At 40.1% G+C, this 23,082-nt stretch overlaps 1 protein-coding gene across 1 annotated transcript in view; it reads right to left on the reverse strand.

The window, feature by feature from the left end:
- Window positions 1–23,082, reverse strand: part of RALA (RAS like proto-oncogene A) — a 62,290-nt gene that overhangs the window by 10,722 nt on the left and 28,486 nt on the right. Inside the window, exon 2 of the mRNA XM_068972769.1 lies at window positions 590–742. Coding sequence (XP_068828870.1) covers window positions 590–703 — 114 coding nt within the window. The 5' untranslated portion in view covers window positions 704–742. The remainder of the gene's footprint in view (window positions 1–589; window positions 743–23,082) is intronic.

A 23,082-nucleotide genomic window follows, 5' to 3' on the forward strand; every position in this document is an offset into this window, starting at 1 on the left:
TCATTTAGCCTTAATAGCAATGCTCTATGGAAAAAATACATTGCTGTATATAGGCTGAGACCTTAACTTTGGGGCCATAAAGCCTAATACAAATACATGCACACAAATCTGTAACCTGTTAAGCAATTTTACTTCAGGGACACAGCCTTCACCTGCTTAGTGGTGAGTGTAGTACCAGGCCAAATATACAATAAATAACGGATTTTTTTCATTAAGTTATTAAAGGATACCTTATATATGTTAACCTCAAGTCACAATTAGGTACTATATCTACCAGTTCTATTAATTCAAGGTGGGTCTCACTATTAAGACACTAAAAATAAGAAAAAAGTCACGTATTGCTCAGAGACAGGTACTGTTTTCACTTTTGTTCTGTTTTTTAAAAGCATGATGTTTTTAAGGACCTTGAATTCTCAACTTGGTAAATCAAGCTGCATACAAATGTTGGCTCTGAATTTAAAACCAGGAAAAAAATGATTAGTAGCTTTCAAAGACTCAAGGAATCCATCCAAAACACAACCAAAACTAAGCTAGAGAAATCCTCTCTGAAAGCCCAAACTTTGACATCCGTGATACAAGCAGCACTTACCTCATCATACATGAACTGCAGAGTCAGAGCAGACTTGCCCACACCGCCACTGCCCACCATGATGACTTTGTGTAAGGCCAAAGAATTCTGACCCTTGGGCTTATTTGCAGCCATCTTGTGTCACAGAGTTTTTACCAAAGGATTAAGAAGAATCTAAAAAGAATGAAAGAACAAGTCATGCTCAGTACGTTCTTTGTCAGAATTCCAGTGTATGAAAGAGGTATGAAGTCCTTAGGCTTCAAGGTAGTTCCCATTCTGCTATGATTTTAAACAGATGGCAAATGAAGTATGCTCATTTGTGGGAAGAACCACTTATTAGAAAACACCATGGCAATAAGACAAGTATATGATTCAAGGGCATTTCTCTTATAATAGTTTTCAGTAATGAGTTTGCTGACCAAAAGCGAAAACTTCCCAGGGCAAGCACATGCTGACAGTGATGGAGTATTAGCTGTACAAGAATATGGTCACACAGATTATAAAGCAGGCTAAACGATCTCTTTATTTCCACATTAATCTCTGTTGCCAATAATTAAAGAGACAGTTCTTCTAATTTCAGTAAGAAACAACTGACAAAAAAAAAAAAGAAAAGAAAAGAAATCTCATCCTGACAACTTGGAAGTTGAAGTATAAGTAGAACCTAACACTGTGCACCCCGATTCCCGAGGATCGTGTTACTGGAACATCTGTATATACTTTGATGGAATGGGTAACCTAACTTAAATACATGAATCTAGCGTGCCCTCACTTTCCTTAGAACATGCATTTGTTCACTACATTTATGGGCTCAGAGCAGAAAGACCAGGTTCCCCCTGATGCTGGAGTGGTGACGCACATTAAAGGTATCCAGTTACCTCTGGTCATGGTTACCAGTCCTTAGAAAAAGAGGCGGTAAGGTCGGAGCAAACACTGAGTCTGTGTGGAGGCCCATGCAAGGAGACTTCTTGTTTTTAGAGGCTGGAGGGGGGTTCCTTCTTTAGAAGTTAGAGGTACCTTCTCAGTATCTCTGACTTATTTCGGTCACAGCACACCTTTCACAAGCTGCAACTCACAGGAACACCCCTCACGCTGCCCACTTCTCCACCTCATGCTCATTCATTTCTCCCAGTCTGGCTGCATCAGACCCACACTGGTCTCCCTTGATTCTTCATGTGCTCTTCTCTGCCTCCTGGCCTTTATCATGCCGTTTCCTCCATTTGGCATATCCTTGGCTAACTCCTCTCAGTTTTGAGGTTTCAGCTTACCTGAAACTCTCAACCTAAACTAGGCTCTCCCCTGCTCTGTGCTCACATGGTACGTGATACCTTTCCTTCATAACCATTATCACGAGCTGGAACTGCTCAAGTGTGCTCTTCCTAATAGAGGTCTTCTTCCTAAAATACTGGAAGCAACTTGAGTATGGGCGCTAAGTCTGCTGGTTTACTTGACTTGGCAATATCAATACACGTGTGTCAAATGAACAAACAAATGTTGGAGCCTGACTTAACCTGGGGAGTGCTTTGGATGGTACTGGTATAAAGCAGTTACTGCTACTAAAGATTCCATCACAAGTTCAGGTGAGGACAGTCAGCTTTGGGTTTGTGCTCCACACACTGGTTGTGCAGGGCACCCAAGAGCTGGGTGCTGCTCAGGCCACCCCAGGAATCATGCCCATGTTCCTATCTGCCCAATATAGAAAAGTCTTAAGGAAGAAAAAAAAAAACCAAATCTTGCTATCCATATAACAACAGGAATAAGTTGAGAAATATTTGAGAGAGTCACAGCTTACCTTTCACAAGCTGTAACTTGTGAGCATAACTGAGATCATACTATATATGCAATTTTTGATCCTATTCTTATGTCATAAACATTTTTTAGTAGAGGCAACCTGAACTGTGATGCATATGATAAGGAATCCACATTTGGAGGCTAATAGTTCAATTTAACTCAATAAACAAGGATTGAGTCCCTCTTTTCCCTGAACACCAAGGACAAAATCATTGGATTCTAAATGATTACCACTGCTCAGAAACAGTGAAAATTAATAGTGTACTTCAGATAAGTAGAAGTCTAAAAGACACCTCATCTAAGAAAGCTTGTGGAGCATGCTGTTGCTGGCATTCCTAATGAAGGCAGGAAATTACTTACTTCTCACTTTTATGATCTTTACTTGCTGGCAGCTGTAATCACTTCATGGCTACGTAACTACCATTTTATTTTTAAAACAGTTATACCACAAGAGCTGAGGGTGTTACCATATCAATTAATATTCTAAGAGTTGAGTATGTATGTTTTTAAAGCAAAAAATTAGTTAGCAGTTAGACCAACACTTTCCCTTTCAGAAAAATTTACAATTCAGTCTGTGACTTTAAAAAATGCAGAGATTCTCAAAGACATTTTTCCAAAGTGCAAACATTCCTCAGTAACTATGGGGTGCGGATCCCTTACTTTTAAGAGGCTATTCAGGAAAAGATCCCACCAACGAGACACTCCTCAGCCCCAGTGAAAAAACTGGTTTTCCACAACTCAGGTCCCAGTCCTTGGTCCAGATGTTGTACCTAAGGCAACACACATAGAAACAGACTCTCCCACTGGCGGCAAGTGCAATGGAGAACACGGGGGCACTGGGATCAAGACAGTGGGGACGGGCTACTTTGACCAGGATGGCCAAGGGTGACTCCTGTGATGAGGCAGCATTTGAGCTGAGATACGAATTTTATAAAGAAACCAGCCAGCTCTGAGGGAAGAGCACTCTAGACACAGGGAAAGAGGTCCAAGACAGGAGAGGGTTTGCCACGTTCTAGGGGCTGGACGAAGGCCAGAGTAGATGGAGTCTATGAGTATCAGGGAGTGTAAACAGGAGATGAGACAGAGAGGGAGCAGAGACTAAATCATAAAAAGCCTTGAAGGCCATGGAAAAGTGTTTGAGTTTGATTATAACTGTAATGGGAAGCCTCTAGAGAGGGTGTAAGCAAGACTGTGACATAATTTCATCCATTTTTAATAGATTACCATGGCTGGTGTGTGGAGAATGAATGGAAGAGGTGCAAGGGCTGAAAGCACAGGAATCTCTCCCACAGGTCATGGCTAAGTTTGGCAGATGGAGGTTGCCAGTGATCTTGGGAAGAGTCATTTCATCAATGAGATAGAAACCATAGCCTGAATGGGGCGGGTTGAAGAGAAAACAGAAGGTGCAGAAATGAACTTTGAAGACAAATGGAGAAACTGGGCCATAGATGAACATAGATTTTAGTGTGGGTTGCTTCTTAAATATTCTTGCTGCTGCTAAGCTGCTAAGTCGCTTCAGTCGTATCCGACTCTGTGCAACCCCAGAGACAGCAGCCCACCAGGCTCCCCCGTCCCTGGGATTCTCCAGGCAAGAACACTGGAGGGGGTTGCCATTTCCTTCTCCAATGCATGAAAGTGAAAAGTGAAAGTGAAGTCGCTCAGTTGTGTCCAACTCCTAGCGACCCCATGGACTGCAGCCTACCAGGCTCCTCTGCCCATGGGACTTTCCAGGCAAGAGTACTGGAGTGGGGTGCCATTGCCTTCTCCGTAAATATTCTTAAGGGGTATTTATATGACAGTCATCTAAAAGAGGCAGAAGTTAATGATGAAGAAGAGACAGTGCCTCCAGGAGCAGCAAAGTGACCATTAGTTGCAGACAAAGTGACTCTATTAGCTGCAGACCAGAGGAGTGGGGCCCAGGGCACACAAGAGCAGGGACATTGCTTCCTTTGTACCAGGTGTGGTGGTAAAGCAAGACATACAGGCTGCAGGTAGATCTGGCTATTTATTTAACTGCATCTGTATTTCCTCAATGAAATATGACTCACAGAGCAATTTAGTGAGGGGGCTGGAATTCAAAAGTAAGCCTGTCTAGATAAGATCAATGGAACACTGATCAGGATATACAGAAATAGATCCAAGTACAGGCTATAGTTTAGTGTGTAATAAAGGTGGCATTTCAAGTGGAGAGTCGGGGAGGGAAGCACAGAGGATAATTCACATGGTAATGGGACAACTGGTGAGCTCTCTGGAAAAAAAACCAAAACTGTTAAGCATATCAGAGGTTTAAATGACACAATGAAATCACGAACGCACCAGAAAAAAAAAAATCCCACAAAATTTCTGTTTTATAATCTTAGAATGGGAAAGGCATAAAGTACTATCTAAAACCCAAGTCATAAAATAACTTTGATGAGTTTTACTACTTAGAATAATTTCTATGTGGCAAAAACTTCTATAAGCAGAATAAAAAGATAAACTGAGGCAAATATTCTGTGATCCATTTCAAAGATAAGAGGTGATTTCTTGATATAAAAAGCTACTACAAATAAAATCAACAGTAAGATACAAATGGCTCTAGTAGGTTCAACCTTGCTTATAAAAGAAATACAAATAATAATTTTAATCTTAATAATAATCTAATTGATGGGGACTCAATTGTTTTACCCATCAGACTGCTATCAATGTTTGCAAGGACCAGTAAACTATCGCCTCCTTGGTCTACTTTTTACATGGTCTGTGGCTAAGAATGGCTTTACATTTTTAAAGGGTTGTAAACAAAAGAAAACTACGAAGAATATGCAACAGAGAGCGTGGACAGCAAGTCTAGATGATCTTTGCTTTCCTTTCATCTACAGAAAAGGCTTGTTCCTTCCTGGCAGACAAACAGGCACGTTCCTTCTCTGCAGTGGAAGTATAAACTGGAAACACAAACTAATTAGAACCCACAGAAAAAGTTTGTGTTGCTGTTGTTTAGTTGCTAAGTCATGTCCAACTCTTCTGCGACCCTGTGGACTGCAGCTTGCCAGCTCCTCTGTCCGTGGGATTTCCCAGGCAAGAACACTGGAGTGGGCTGCCATTTCCTCCTCCAGGGGAACCTTCTGACCCAGGGACTGAACCTGTGTCTCATGCATTGGCAGGCAAGCTGTTTACCACTGAGTCACCAGGGAAGCCCACACAGAAAACAGATGCTCTTTACCCATGGATATGGAGGGAGCTGAAACATATTGGTAAAGTGAAAAAAAATGACAGAAAGAACAATATACCTTGTAAGCTATGAACTGCATGAAACAATGAGAAAAAGGGGATTTAGAAGTTCACTTGTTTATCTACCTGAGAGAATATAAAAAATGGTAACACAGGGTTGCCTGTGAGAATGGAAACTTGAGTCACTGGTGAACAGACTTGGGATAATGGCGTTTGGCTAATCACCATTTTGATTTTTGCATAATGTGAATGTACAGCTTGTTTTTAAAATCGAAATTAGTCATACAGTAAACCAATAACGTAAATCTGCTTATTTCCCACATCCACTTGGTAAAAATATTATTAACTACTTTCCTGGCACATTAAACAAACTAGAAGTTAGAGAACTGAACCTGAATTTTAACTTCTTGGAGAAGTTAGACTTCTCATGGAGAAATACGACTTCTCCATGTATGTGTATCCATTTATGCTATCCTTCTGCAAGTAAAGAGTTAGGGATCCCTGAACTTCAAATTGTTTGATTTGGTTCCTCAATTATTTTCTACCTCTTCGGTTCAGTTCAGTCACTCAGTCATGTCCGACTCTTTGTGACCCCATGAACTGCAGCACACCAGGCCTCCCTGTCCAACTCCCGGAGTTCACTCAATCAATCTCACGTTCATCGAGTCTTACTGTTTAAAAAAAAATTTTTTTTAAATTACACAACTGCCTCCTCCCTGTCACCTCTGGGGTAACATTTCATCCCCGTGACTTATTTTTTTACTGCAAGTGTGTACCTTTTAATACCCTTCACTGTTTGCTCCCTCACCCCCATCCTGGCAACCACCAATCTGTTCTCTGTATCTTAAGCTTGGTTTTGTTTTTTCAAATTCCACGTATAAGTGAAATCCTATAGTATTTATCTTTCTCTGACTTATTCATTAGCATAATGCCCTCAAGGTCCATCCAAGTCACAAATGGAAAGATTCAAATTTTTTTAACGGCTGGAGTAATATATTATATTGTACATATATGCCACACTTTTTTCAACCATTAATATGCTGATGGACACTAAGGTTGCTTCCATGTCTTGGCTACTGTCAGTAATGCTGCAATGAATGAGGGGGTGCATATATCTTCTGAGTAAATATTTTCATTTTGTTTGGAGAAATACCCAGAAGTGGAATTGCTAGATCATATGGCAGTTCGAGTTGGTCAGATGGCATCACCAGCTTGACTGACACAAGTTTGAGCAAGCTCTGGGAGCTAGTGATGGACAGGGAAGCCTGGCGTGCTGCAGTCCATGGGGTCACAAAGAGTCAGACGCTACTGAACAACTGAACTGACGGCAGTTCTATTTTCAAAAAGTGATGACCCAGAACAATACTGCAGCATCTATGGTTATGGGTGGCCTTCAAGTTTTCAACCTTACTGCATTTCTCTGCTTCACCCAGAAGCTAGATATCTACACCATGCTCACAATGCTGGTTTAAATGATAATTACACGATTTTTTCCTCCCTCTTTCCCTCCCATCCTCCATTAACAAATATACTCAGTGCTTGCCTTATTAAAATACAGAAGGCGCAGTTCTAGGGTCTGAGGATGTGAAGCTGAATTCCACAGGCCTAGGTCCCTGCCCTACTGTGTTCAGTTAACAGGTACCCGTACTGTCTTAAGGGGCTTCCGATGCAGCGCGGTGGCGAAGAATCCACCTGCCATTGAGAAGACACAGGAGATGTGGGTTTGCTCCCTGGGCCGGGAAGATCCCCTGGAGTAGGAGATGGCTGTGAACTCTAGTATTCTTGCCTGGGAAATTCCATGGACAGAGGAGCCTGGTGGGCTACAGTCCATGGGGTTGCAAAGAGTCGGACAGGACTGAGCAATTGAGCACATACACATTTACTGAATTAAGTTTCCCATCACTGTAACAAATACCACAAATTTATAGGGGTTTTCGGGGGGGCTCCAAAATCACTGCAGATGGTGACTGCAGCCATGAAATTAAGACCATTGGAAGAAAAGTTATGACCAACCGAGACAGCATTTTAAAAAGCAGAGACGTTACTTTGCCAACAAAGGTCTGTCTAGTCAGGGCTATGGTTTTTCCAGTAGTCATATGGATTTGAGAGTTGGACTATAAAGAAAGCTGAGTGCTGAAGAATTGATGCTTTTGAACTGTGGTGCTGGAAAAGACTCTTGACAATCCCTTGGAGAGCGAGGAGACCCAACCAATCCATCCTAAAGGAAACTGGTCCTGAATATTCACTGGGAGGACTGATGCTGAAGCTGAAACTCCAATACTTTGGCCACCTGATGTGAAGAACTGACTCACTGGAAGACCCTGATGCTGGGAAAGATTGAAGGCAGGAGGTGAAGGGGATGACAGAGGAAGAGATAGTTGGATGGCATCACCGACTCAATGGACATGAGTTTGAGTAAGCCCCAGGAGTTGGTGAGGGACAGGGAAGCCTGGCACGCTGCAGTCCATGGGATTGCAAAGAGTCAGACTCAACTGAGCAACTGAACTGAAAACAACACAAAATATATTATCTTAAGAGCTCCTGTTGTCAGAAGTCCAAAATGAATTTTCAGAGGCTAAATTCAAGGTGTCAGAAGGGCAGGTTCCTTCTGGAGCCTCCAGAGGGGAATCTGTTCCCTACCGCTTCCACTTCTAGGGACTGGCTCTGCTTGGCTCCTGGCTGTATCACCACCACCTCTGCTTCTGTGGTCATGCAGCCTTCTCCTCCACTGCAGTCAAACCGCCCTCTGCCTCCCTCGTACAGGCAGACTCATGATGAGGAGACTATTGATTACATTTAAGGCCCACAAGGATAATCCAGAAAATCATCTCCAAACCTTAACTTCATCACACCTATACCCTTTGCCACAGGAGTTAATAGTCAAAGGTTATGGGGACCATGGGTATCTTGTAGTTGGGTCATGATTCACCTTGCCACACCAGTAGGAAGTCAGTCACAGAGCTTTAGACCATAGATCGCCAACTGAAACTCTAAGGTCTCTATTTTAAACTTTATGAAAATTTCTAAGAAGTGATCAACCTAGTTCTCCAATAAGGAATACTCTGCCAAGTAAGGTCTCAAACAATACTCCTTGTCCACTAAAACAATAAACCCAATGATCTTTTTATTTCCAGAGTTCATTACTACCTTTTTTAGACTTTTAAAATAGAGACACTTATCATTAGACTTTAGTTTAATAAAACCACTAGCTGATAGAAGTTCTTACTGAGAGAGTCCTTGTTAAAAAGAAATTAAGTGAAACATCTCTCTCCCCTCCAATTTGAATAGCCCATGAAAGGCTATGATCATGGAAGTTCAGTTCCGAGCAAATCATTACAAACCATTACTAAGCACAAGTAGGTAGAGGCCAAATTATTGACTCATCCTCCAAGTGAAAATTGGTTCATACAGACAACTCACAAATGACAATTCCTATCTGCATAAAGAATACCTGCTCAATAAAGAAATTTAGTAGAAAACAAACAATTGAGTTAAAATATACTTGACCAAGAAAGCAAGATACACGATTCTAATTTGAAAGGCATTTGAGTCTATTCAGGTTTATTACCAGGCTCAGATACAGATAGTATCACTGGCATATTTTCCCAACCATTTAAAGAACATGTCTTATTAATACAATTTAATATTTCTCAGCATACAGAAAGCCTCCAAATTCTTTTCTGAGAGCTAGTTAAACATTGATGTAAAGTTCCTAACAGAGAGACAAAAGGAAAAGCAGACGGGTGATCTATAATGTAAATATGATGCAAGAATTCTAAATAAAAAATGTTAGAATTCAGCACATTAAAAGAATAAAAGTAACCAGGTGGGATTCAACCAGATACACAGGATATCTTTACATTTTAGAAAATCAATCTAATTCTTTACATTAATAGAAAAGTCACAGATTATCTCTATATGATCTGGAATGATATCTGATAAAACTCAAAGTCCACTGCTTATACCAATGATGCTTTCACAGTGAGGCCAGAAGAATCAACTGAAAAATTACTACAAATGAGAGATTTCAAAGGTAAATGGTTATATAATCAATATATTATGTGAAAAATTTCTTTTCAAATAAGCAGTTAGAATATATAATGGAAGGCTCAATTTACAACAAGACTCACAAAAGAACACCTAACTAAGAATAAAATGAACAGACTGTAAGATATTCATGAAGACAATTTAGTAACAATACTTAGGTAACAGAAAGGGTGACTAAATCAAAGTAGATCCTGTTCTTGGGACAAGAAGATTGTATATTGGTAAAGGGACAAAACTCTAGTAAGAAATACTATTAATCTCTAATATATAAAAATTACTTCACAATGAAAAAAAATTTTGACCACTGAGTCAAGAGACAAAGGACCTGACTTAGGAGTCATCTGAACTATCTCCTAGCTTTCTTCACCCTTAAATTTGTCAAGATAATCTCTGATGTTAAAAGCGGACTTCAAAATTTTAAGGCAAGCTGATTACATACAATAAATTGCCCTTTTTATGAGCTTTGATAAATGTATACAGTCATGTAACACCACCATACATAACATTTCTATCACCCCAGGTTTTCTCTTACATCTTTGTGGTCAGTTTCCTATGACCACTCCATCCCATGGCAGCCACTGTGGCAGCTACTGATCTTAGCTCCTATTTTCCAGAATGTTATATATAAGTGGATCATATTGTACATAGCTTTTTGTGCCTGTTTCTTTCACCCAGCTAAGGCTTTTGAGATATATTCACATTGTTACACATTATCAGTAGGATGTGCCCTTTTTTTTTTTTTTTTAACTATTGGACAGTATTCCATTGTCTGAAGTAGCATAACTTATCTATTCACATTTATTCAGGGTGTTTCCATTTAAAAAATTTTATGACTAAAGAAGCTATAAACAGAGGTGTACCGGTCTTTGTATACCTATATGCCTTCATTTCTCTCGGAATACCTTGGAGTGGGATTGCTGACCTGTATGGTACGTCAATGTATGAGATTTCCAGGTGCTCCCCATCCTGGTACAGTCACAGCCACAGGCTTTCCATGTTAAGTGGTCTATTGGATGTGTAGTAGTAATTACATTGTGGTTTTTAATTTGCATTTTCCTAATGAGTAATCATGTTCGGCATCTTTTAATGTGGTTACTTGCCATTTTATGTCCTTGGAGTTAAAATCTTTGGCCCATTTTAAAAAATTGGTCTTTTTTTAAAAAAAGTGATTCATAAGAGTTCTGTGGATATTCTGGAATCAAATCTTTTACCAGAAACATTATCTTGAAAGTATTTCTCCCAGCCTGTGGCTTATCTTTATATTTTCTTCATATGTTTCCTGGAGAGTAAGAAGCTTTTAATTTTGATGAAGTCCAATTTATCAATTTTCTGTGTTTCACATTTTGGGAGTCCTAATCTTTGATAATTTTTAAATGGCAAAGAAGCTACTATATTTTGAATATTTATAAACAAAATCTTATTATTTAGTTATTATTAACAAGAGAAAATGGAAGCACATCCAAGTGAAACATAATATAAGTAGTAACTGATACCCTGAACTCTTAGAAGGTCCTTCTTTATTTTAAGGTATTTGATCAGCTCAAAAGAAGCAACAAAGTCACAAAGTCCCTGAGGCAATGTTTTACTTCTGAAACATAATAACTTAATATTTTCCAACAATCCAAACTGCAATGAATAAGGAGAACACAAAATTATAACAAAGACTGAACTAAAATAAAAATTACATTCTGTTTTAAGGGTTAAGATGACTTAACGATTTGCCTTGTCTGAATAATAAAATTTATTTATCTGACTTGCCAGACATGTTGTCAGACATCAAAGCATAGACTCAAATTCATGGGAAGGCTCAAAATTACTTTATTTCCTTCGATCTCAGTTTGTTTGTAAAACTAAGGTTAAGATGAATAGCACCTGTAAGATGTCTAAATACACATCATTTAAGTATGGGTAATATAAACATTCAGGCGTCTTTTTAGAAGGCCCTACCTTTATATGCCAGGTATATTCAGACCCCATCAGTATTAAGTCACTACCAGCAGCACAAAGGAAAGCCCTCTCCACAGTTAAGACTAACAAAAATTGTCTAGAGCTCAGGAGAAAGTCACAACTAAGCTGACAGCTGAAAGACAAGGCATCAGCAGATGAGGTGAACTTCGGGGATGGTGGTGAGAGATGAAGCTGTAAGTAAAACCGACTAAAAACAGACGTTTACGTGCCAGTAATTTAGGTTTCCTCCTCAGTGATAAAGAATCTGCCTGCAATCCAGGGTTTGATTCCTGGATTGGGAAGATCCCCTGGAGAAGGAAATGGCAACCCACTCCAGTATTCTTGCCTGGAGAATTCCACAGACAGAGAAGCCTAGTGTGTTACAGTCCATATAGTCACAAAGAGTCAGACACGACTGAAGTGGCTGAGCACGAATGCACTCAATGAGGGCCACCAGGAGTTTTTAAGTCCGAGAGTATGACTCAGAAGGCAGGAAGAACAGCTGCAAGGCTACCGGGCAACGGTGACCTGAGTGTGGACTAGGGAGAAGATGGTGATGGATAGGAGACATTCAGATAAAAAACATCAATCAAATCTGGGGACAGATTAAATGCGAGGGGTGAAAGTACCCAACTTTGGGTACCCAAAGTACCCAACTTCCCCTTTAAGGCTAGAGTTGATCAGGGTAAGGAAAGGAAGAGAAACAAGCAGCCTTTTTAGGGGAGTGGGGGTGTGTGAGAAGAGCTGGTGCTAGGAAATGATGGAAATTGACACTGATCTTTTAACAGATCAAAATATTTTAAAAGAAGAATCTAAGGTATAGTCTAAGTATAAGTGGTTTTCTTACTCCAGTCCCAGAGGTTTTGCTACCACGCTATGACTTGATATCAGCAATGCTGAGAAATAAATAACAGGGTGGAACCTGAAAGGTGGAAGAGAAAGACTGACAAACTATTATTTACAGCTATTTTAACATTTGTCTTTGAACTTCTAAATGTGTTTTAAAAATAAGATTATGTAGAAACATTTAATAATTATTAATTATAAAGAATATATGTTTTGCTTCTGCATTCCTATGCTAACTATGGGAAGATACATAACAATAATCTTGAGTTCTGAACCAGGTGAGTATTTTACCTATTTGAAAATTCAATACATATTATCTACTGAACTTAACAACTACAAAATTAGATGAACAGTCAAAGCCTAAGTTTAATAGAATAAAAAAGTATGATTTATGTAATTTATGCCTGCTTTAGATTCTACTGCATCTGAGCTATAAATTAGGTGTATAACTACTGCTATTTTGAATTTCTCTGATATATTTATAAACCTGATATTGGCTATGAAAACTCTGATTAAAAAAGTGGAGCCAGATAAAAATTGAATTACCCATGTCTTAAGGATCCAACTTATAAATAATATGGCATTTGATTAACTGAATGACATTAAAGTGTTAAGTTGCTCAGTCATGTCTGACTCTTTGCAACCCCATGGATGTAGTCTGTCAGGCTGCTCTGTCCATTGAATTCTTCAGACTAGAACGCTGGAGTGGGTAGACATTCCCTTCTCCAGGGGATCTTCCCAATCCAGGGATCGAACTCAGGTCTCCTACACTGCAGGCAGATTCTTTACCATCTAAGCCCCATATCAAACTACATACTAGAAGAAATACTGACAAAAAGTTTTAACAGTAAACAGTTGTTAGCAAATGAAATATTTTAGAATCTAAGTATGGCCTCTGGTTTACATGAAGACATCTGTCAATGGGATGTCTGTTTGGGATGCATGTTTCATTATTAGCTCTCTCTTTGTATAGTGGCTTCCCTGATCTTTTGGTTTGCTTTTTGATTTCCTTTCTGTTTCTTCTTCTTATGCCCATTTGCTGAGTCAACATATATTAAGGACCAGATACTGTGCTAGGCATTGGAAGGGGCTGGTGGGTGGGTATACAGAAGAGCAAGTCAGAATCCCTGACTTCAAGATCTTATACAATAAGTGACAGATGTGGGGGGAGGATGTTACTAAGTTGCAACACACAAGTTTGCCCTCTGCATCCCTTTCCACTTAAGTCACCTGCTTTTTCTATGTTCTTTTGGTTAACTTTATAGCTGCCATTTTTATTTCTGAATTTAATTTAATCCCATCATCCTATAGATGTAGAAAGTCTACTTAAAAACTCATATAAGACATTATGGCTGTTTAGAGTTCTTCTAAATGGATAACCATCTATTTCTACATTTAAAATACTTTCCATGAGGCATTTTTAAAGGAACTGTAATGAGTTAATGGATTGTTTAAGGTTTATTAGATATAGTGTCCAATGCTTTTCAAAAGTGCTATACAGTCATTCACAACATTCCTATTAGGAATGAACATTCCTCTAAAAAATCTGCTAATTATATAATGGGGGAATGATCTCACTGTTTCTAATTACACCTTTGATTACATGATGAGGGTGATCATTTTTTCCATGTTCTTATGAATTCTGTGAATCATATCCTTTACTCATCAGGCAATAGTATCTCATATTACACTTCTTATTCTTTCACGTCTCCCCTGGCTAGGCTTTTTTTCCTCTTGTTTCCCAGTTCACTGTAGCAGGTTTCTCTGTTGCTGGGTAGATCTGCTACCATGACAGATCAGCAGAGGTAACAGACTCTATTATCACCAGCATTTTAGTGGAAACGCCTTACTTCAGGGTTCATGGGCAAGGAACAGGTTGACAGGTAAGATCTTTTTCCAAATATCAAAATAAGGAGGGTATTATCTGGGGCACTAGCTCATGCATCAGAACTCCTAGTCCTCCTCAGGCTGAGAGTTTAAAAACAAGGTTTTTTGAAAGCAGATTTCCAAAATCAGCGTGGTAACCAATGTTGCAGAATCTTTGTGTGGGTTGGGTGAGTGGGCAGCATATCCAATTAGCTCTTAATATATCCTCTTTTACTTACTACCATGTCCTAGCATCTCTTCTGCTCTCTGCTGCTACAGACTCAAGCTGGAAGTCTCTTCGGGAGTCTGTGGGGAAAGAGAGACTGCACTGGCAGCTTCCCTCATGACTATGTTTCACTGGGGCTTTCTCCACTCTGGTTCATCCACCAGCACCATCTGTCTTCTGTCTTCTGGAACCTGGAAAGTGTCTGCTTTTGCCGATGGTCACTCCATCTGTTCCCACTCTCAGTTATGGATTTACAAATTTCTGCCTGTAAGTTTTTCCCCTCTGTCATTTCACAGAGAGTTGGGGCTACAGAGGAGTAGGACACATTAGTTTAGTCTGTTGGCTTGCCCCGTAAATGACTTAAAACTCAGAGTTGACTTGATTTGGAATCCTCAAATATTCCAAATTTAAAACTCTGAAAAGCTGTATTAAAGACATCTAATTATAAGAATGTTCATACTACCCTACAATTATGCTCATTTCACATACTAGCAAGGTGATGCTCAAGATACTTCAAGCTAGGCTTCAAAAGTACATGAACCAAGAACTTTTAGATGTACTAGCTGGGTTTAGGAAAGGCAGAGGAATCAGAGATAAAATCGTCAACATCTGTTGGATCACAGAAAAAGGGAATTCCAGAAAAATATCTGCTTCTGCTTCATTGACTATGCTACAGCCTTTGACTGTGTGTAGAAGTCACTCAGTCGTGTCCAACTCTTTGCAACACCACGGACTGCAGCCCACCAGGCTCCCCTGCCCATGGGGATTCTCCTGGCAAGAGTAATGGAGTGAGTTGCCCTGCCCTCCTCCAGGGGATCTTCCCAACCCAGGGATCGAACCCGGGTCTCCCGCACAGTAGGTGGATTCTTCACCGGCTGAGCCACCCGGGAAGCCCTGAAGATGCAGGCTGCAGACTGGTGGTGGTGCTGTAGTCACTAAGTTGTGCCTGCCTCTTTGACCCCGTGGACTGTAGCCTGCCAGGCTCCTCTGTGCATGGGACTCTACAGGCAAGACTACTGGGGTGGGTTGCCATTTCCTTCTCCAGGGGAATCTTCCTGACCCAGGAATTGAACCCAGGTCTCCTGCACTGGAGACAGATTCTTGACTGTGTAGATCACAACAAACTGTGGAAAATTCTTAAAGAGATGGGAATACCATACCACCTTACTTGTCTCCTGAGAAACCTGTATGCAAGACAAGAAGTAACAGTTAAACCAGACATGGAACAACAGACTGGTTCAAAATTGGGAAAGGAGTACATCAAAGCTCCACTACATTGTCACCCTGCTTATTTAACTTATATGCAGAGTGCATCATGCGAAATGCCAGGCTGGATGACTCACAAGCTGGAATCAAGATTTCCGGGAAAAACAACAACCTCAGATATGCAGATGATACCACTCTAATGGCAGAAAGAAAAACTAAGATCATGGCATCTGGTCCCATCACTCACGGCAAACAGAAGGGGAAAACGTGGAAAGTGACAGACTCTATTTCCTTGAGCTCCGAAATCACCGTGGATGGTAACTGCAGCCAGGAAGTTAAAAGACGCTTGATCCTCAGAAGACAAGCTATGACAAACCTAGGCAGCATATGAAAAAGCAGAGACATCACTTTGCCAACAAAAGTCCATATAGTCAAAACTATGGTTTTTCCACTAGTCGTGTATGGATGTGAGAGTTGGACAATAAAGAGGCTGAGTGCCAAAGAACAGATGCTTTTGAGCTGTGGTGCTGGAAAAGATTCCTGAGAGTCCCCTGGACAGCAAGGAGATCAAACCAGTCACTAAAATGTTCACTAGAAGAACTGATGCTGAAGCTCCAATACTTTGGCCACCTAATGTGAAGAACCAACTCATTGGAAAAGACCCTGATGCTTGGAAAGATTGAGGGCAGGAGAAAAAGGGGGTGACAGATGATAAGATGGTTGGATGGCATCAAAGGACAGGAGTCTGAACAAACTTCAGGTGACAGTGAAGGACAGGGAAGTCTGGCGTGCTGCAGTTCAGGGGTTGCAAAGAGTTGGACATGACTTAGCTACTGAAAGACAATAGCTCTTTCAGAGACCACCTGCTGAGTTTCTATTTTTGTGGAATTGTGGGCAATCAGCTAATTCTTTCAAAGGAATAACAGGGAGCTGCTGCAAAAACAGAAAGAAAGAAAGAAAATATAAACTACTAACCTTTGAAATTCTGACCTGCTATGCAGGGTACCACCCACCTCTCCAGACAGGTTAACATTTCGGTATGTACTGTAAGATGCTCACTGTTAAGTAAGGCCTAACAAATATACAGGAAATACCACTTTTTCAAATAAAAACCTCCTTTGACAATGAATATATTATCTGAACTCATTTAATGACAACCTGAATATTAAACTTGTTTACCACAGGTTCACTTCCAAGGGCTATCTATCCTGAATGCTGTTGAAAACTCATCTTACCCTTAGTGTTGATCACCTTGCCATGCACGCACGAAGTACACAGGCATGGATGCATAGACTTAAGCTGCCTCATCAAGTTTTCACGATCATAAAACTAACATGTGGTCATCATATATAATGTGGAGAGAAAAGAGGAGAGGGGAAAGGTCACTTGTGTGCTCCTGTCATCCAGGGTTAATATTTCTCAATTTTTATCTTCTTCCAGGTCTATCTTACAAAAAGCATTCAACCAGTCATATGGTTCAAGAAACTAGGAGGAAAATTCTAAGAACAGAAAAGAAGGAAAAAAAAAAAAAAGAAAGACTAAAAGACTCATAATACCTGGAAATGGTACAATAAACACTGGAGGAGAATGAATAGTTTCACTTAGTGAGGCACTTTTTCAGTTACCTGATTATCTCGTGGAACTCTCAAAAGGCTTTATAATCATTATTTCTGTGAGAAAATTCAGAGTTTCAAACTAACCACACAGAGTTTCAAACTAACAAACCCCAAATCTCATTGTTGATACAGAGCCAGGATTTTTACAAAAATCCAGATCCTAAGTGTTTACCATCTGAAGTTTACTACCACTATGGAAGAAAATGTAAGAATGATCTTTGTACAGGTTTAGGGCACAGACAGGTTAAGATGCAATTTCTTTTAAACATAAAAAGATGATTTTCAAGGGCAGCACAGAAAAAGTAGCCAAATAATTTTATTTGGGTAATAATAGTGGTAACAAAAGAGTAGTAACTGTACCCAAAAAAGCCATATTACAACTGCATTTATGAACACAGAAATTTTATAAAAGACGAACATCTGAATTTTACCTCTTAATAAAAGAATAATTCAGTTGAGTCAAATGTGCTTTATCCTAGGAATACAATAATAGCTTGATACTAAGAAGGCTATAAAATAACAGTCACATGATTAGGCCCAATGAGAAAAGCCATATAATTAACAAAAAAAAGAAAAAAGAAAAAAAAGGCATCAGAAAAATTCAGTAGGCCTTGCTGATAAAACATTTATGACTTCAACATCAGAGGTTACCCACTGTTGGTGCACATATGTATTTCTAATGAAATGCTTCATACACAGCTTTAAGAGCCATTTTGATATAGAGTTCATTTTTATACAATATACTTCTCTGTCCTTTTTTTTTTTTTAATATATAAAGTGTATCTGCCACTAGAGCAAGCTCATTTCATGTGCAGAGAACATGATAGGGGGAGGTAGAAAAATGACTCACAATTCTCTTTTCTGGGTTTTAATATTCTGGTCTACAGCCACCAAGGAACAAAGTAAAAAATTCTGTTCATCATTTTGGACTTACCTAGAGCCCACTTAACCAGAGATTTCAAAACGCTGGTCAATCACAAGAGGACAACACAGAAATTACCATCCGCGAACAAAGACAGATACTTTCAAATGAGCTGCTTCCATTTTTTCTTGGCTACATTAAAATTATGAATCATGTAGGTATGCTACACTGTGAGTCACGTGAGTCAGGATAAGTTACTACTCAACTGTAGCCTGCTTACTGCTGTTCATGCTCTTTTCCAGGAAAAGGCAAAAGTGCATTTGAAAAGTATAAAATTCTAAGTTATATGAAAGATAAGGTGGTGCTACAAACTAGGAGAAAAAAAAGATTTTGGAATTCCCTGAAAATCATGAAAATGTCTTGTAGCACCTAGATTTTTCTTCCCAAGATTGAGTATTGATAAACCTTAATCTGAGGTTGATCATATCTCAAAGTAAAAAAATGACCATAATTTATACAGTCATAAAATTAAAGTTTCAGTTAATGATCTGACAACTGACTATATCAAAAACATACAGATCTGTATTAAAAAGAAACTTCTACATTAAAAGAAAAATCACCTGAAGGAAATATTCTCTCATAGGTGGTTTTAAGATGGAATATGAATTAGAATCATCTGGGGAGCTCCATAAAAATGTATTTACCCAGGACCCATGCATGATGCTTTTGAACTGTGGCATTGGAGAAGACTCTTGAGAGCCCCTTGGACTGCAAGGAGATCCAACCAGTCCATCCTAAAGGAGATCAGCCCTGGGTGTTCTTTGGAAGGAATGATGCTAAAGCTGAAACTCCAGTACTTTGGCCACCTCATGTGAAGAGTTGACTCACTGGAAAAGACTCTGACGTTGGGAGGGACTGGGGGCAGGAGGAAAAGGGGACGACAGAGGATGAGATGGCTGGATGGCATCACCGGCATGATGGACGTGAGTCTGAGTGAACTCTGGGAGTTGGTGATGGACAGGAAGGCCTGGTGTGCTGCAATTCATGGGGTCGCAAAGAGTTGGACATGACTGAGTGACTGAACTAACATGCATGAAGCTTCTCATTCACTGGTCTAAGTCGGGGACAGTGTATACATATTTTGTAAAAAGCTGCCTAGATAATTCCAGTTGCATCCTAGTGATGGCTAAGAATCATTGTTCTCTGTGTCTATCGATAAAGTTGAACTGCGTGACACTGCCAACATAAGGTTTCCCTTTTTACATACAAAAATAGCAATTTCATATGATTCATCTGATAGAAAGTGGCCAAGGATTAAAAACAGCCAACACTGTATGACTTTGTACCAGGTACTAAGTTCTTTTATACTTGTTGCTGAAAGTCTGGTAACACCAGAAGGACTGATGCTGAAGCTGAAACTCCAATACTTTGGCTACCTGATGCGAAGAGCTGACTCACTGGAAAAGATCCTGATGCTGGGAAAGATTGAAGGCAGGATGAGAAGGCGACGACAGAGGATGAGATAGCTGGATGGCATCACCGACTCAATGGACATGAGTTTGAGTAATCTCCGGGAGTTGGCGATGGACAGGGAGGCCTGGCATGCTGCAGTCTATGAGGTCGCAAAGAGTCAGACACGACTGAGCAAAAATAAACCCAAACTTCGCATGACGAGGTGAGGGGGCAGAAGGGCAGCTGAGACAGAAGACGAACTGAGTTAGAGATGAGGCCACAGGGCAAATTACTGTTATGATTGGGATAAACAACACTGGGGTGGGAGTTCCCCGGTGGTCCAGTGGTTAGGGTTCTGCACTTCCTAGGACCTGGGACTCTTTGCTGCAGTGCCTACACCTGGACAAATGTCTCCTCAAGCAATAAAATACAAATAAATTGTAAGGGACTATCAATAACTGCATGCATGTGCAGTTGGGGCAAATTATGGACAACAAGATACAAAAAGAACCCCCCCCCCCCCCAACACTTCTGAAGAGATGGGAACATAAATCAAGGTGTCAGGAGGAAAAACAGGTACCGGGCATGCCCCCTGAACTTGACCCCACCAAGGGGGTAGGCAGAACATTTAAGCCACTCCTCTAGTGTGAACCCTGGACACACCCCTACCCTCACCTATAAAAGGAACCAGACTACCCCACCTTCCTAAAAAGCCAGGAAATCTGTTAGTTGTTTTCATTCCCTCCTGCTACAGCCTTGGCTAAATTTCTTGTTTGGCCTCTTATCAATTTCTACTGATTAAGGAAGGCCAAGAGAATGAGAAACACTGGGCTGGAGGAAGCACAAACTGGAATCAAGATTGCCAGGACAAATATCAATAACCTCAGATATGCAGATGACACCACCCTTATGGCAGAAAGCGAAGAACTAAAGAGCCTCCTGATGAAAGTAAAACAGGAGAGTGAAAAAGTTGGCTTAAAACTCAACATTCAGAAAACTAAGATCATGGCATCTGGTCCCATCACTTCATGGCAAATAGATGGGGAAACAGTGTCAGACTTTATTTTGGGAGGCTCCAAAACCACTGCAGATGCTGACTGCAACCATGAAATTAAAAGACACTTGCTCCTTGGAAGAAAAGTTATGACCAATCGAGACAGCATATTGAAAAGCAGAGACATTACTTTGCCAACAGAAGTCCATCTAGTCAGAGCTATGGTTTTTCCAATAGTCATGTATGGATGTGAGAGTTGGATTAAAAAGAAAGTTGAATGCTGAAGAATTGATGCTTTTGAAATGTGGTGCTGGAGAAGACTTTTTAGAGTCCCTTGGACTGCAAGGTGTTCCAACCAGTCCATCCTAAAGGAAATCAGTCCTGAATATTCATTGGAAGGACTGATGCTGAAGCTGAAACTCCAATACTTTGGCTACCTGATGCGAAAAGCTGACTCACTGGAAAAGATCCTGATGCTGGGAAAGATTGAAGGCAGGATGAGAAGGCGACGACAGAGGATGAGATAGCTGGATGGCATCACCAACTCAATGGACATGAGTTTGAGTAATCTCCGGGAGTTGGCGATGGACAGGGAGGCCTGGCATGCTGCAGTCTATGAGGTCGCAAAGAGTCAGACACGACTGAGCAACTGAACTGAACTGAACAACCCTGATCGGTATCAGTGGCAGGAGAAGAGAGAAGAGAATATGAACTTAAAACAAGTCTTACATTTAGCAATGGCCTATGTGGTCAATGAAGGGACCACCTTTCTCATTGTTCCAAGTCAGTAACAGCAGGAATATGGACTAGAATGCAAGTCCTATTACTCTAAGGGAAACATCAAGGGGAGGAGTCATGGGGGGTTAGCGGGGAGAGACAGTGCAAGTGCATTCTCTCCTTATAAGGGGTTTACTGGGTATAGTCATGGTTCATCAGGCTGGTCAGCAGCCCCATGTGCAAGTAAACCTCCATTCTTCTCAAACTGTTTCACTAAACACCCAATCATACATTTAAAGTTAAAACATTAAACATGCACACTTGAATTCAAACCAGTGGTCAGAAGTAAACTTGTACTGTCTCATCATTGTTTAAGCTATGCATGCATGCTCTGTCGCTTCAGTTGTGTCCAACTCTTTGCAACACTATGGACTACAGCCTGTGAGGCTCCTCTGTCCATGGGATTCCCTAGGCAAGAAAAGGCTTCAACTAATACAGAGGACAATGATCCAAGAGATAACATTTGGAAGGTCCATGCTCCAGAGAAAGTGAGATTTTTCCTGGACATCTCATTCAATACAATATCTTTTGGTATAGTAATCTACTTTTTCCAATTTTACATGTGATATGATTTTAACAAGTTACTTTCATTTTTACCTAAAAGTTTTACCACAAGATATTTTTTAAAGTCAGGTAAATAAAACGTAACTGAACCACAGATGAATTCTTAAAATAATCCCCTCATTTTTTCATATGAGGAAACAAGGGCTTGAGAAGAGTTAAGTCACTTGCAAGAAACTCAGCAGAAACTTGCGACAGAGTTAAAAATGGCACTCACCCAGGATGGCATGATCCAGCAGATTCTGTGTATCTGTGCCAGTGTAGATAGATCAGATGTGAAATCACTGTGTTCTCCCAAATGACATTTGAAGCAAATATCCCTCATCCACTCTCATTCTTTTACTCTATCCCCAAATTTGGGGTTCAGTTCAAGGTGTGGGTTGAGCATGTTTGTTCCACTTAGTAACTGGTATCCACTTACAGGTCTCCACGTTCACCAATCCACCAAACTGGTGAGCTGAGTTAAAACTAATGGAGCAATTTAACTCACTTGAGGGACTGGCTCCAAAGTGATATAGTGGTTTTATGCTATGCCAGGTGTTCAAAACCATGGTCTTGGTTACACAAGTGACCAGATGTTGAAGGACGACAAAGAGACTTACTACAATAGACTCTGTAACAACAAAGCATTCTGGTTGCCAAATTGGCTGCTGCTCATAAATTACCTTTTTTCCTTTTTGGGTTCTTGCTTAGTCAAGAATCAGTAGTGGCCTCACAGAGAACCATAACTAACCAAATAACTGTACCTTAACTCTAAAGGTTTGAAAGGAAAAACATTTTAGAGCTCTTACATGTTATTTTATAAGATTTTATATTGGGAACCAGCCAGCATGAACAGATGAGACCTGCATTTGTTCCAGTTCTAGCAGACTAAATTCTTAGGCCTAAATATAGTTGTCATTCTCATAAAACCAAGAAGTAGTCAGAAGCGAGAAAATTCAAATAGTTCTGAACTTTGAATTGCTAGTTATATTTCAGGTGACGGGCTACAACTATAAGTACAAAGCATGGGAACAATTAATTTAAGATATAAGAATAGGGTGATCCTGTCACCCACAAAAGCTATATACGTACTAAAATACCAAAGAGACTGACACAAATACTCTTATTATTAATACT

Source organism: Capricornis sumatraensis, chromosome 5 (genome assembly GCF_032405125.1).
Source record: "Capricornis sumatraensis isolate serow.1 chromosome 5, serow.2, whole genome shotgun sequence".
Taxonomy (NCBI): Eukaryota; Metazoa; Chordata; class Mammalia; order Artiodactyla; family Bovidae; genus Capricornis; species Capricornis sumatraensis.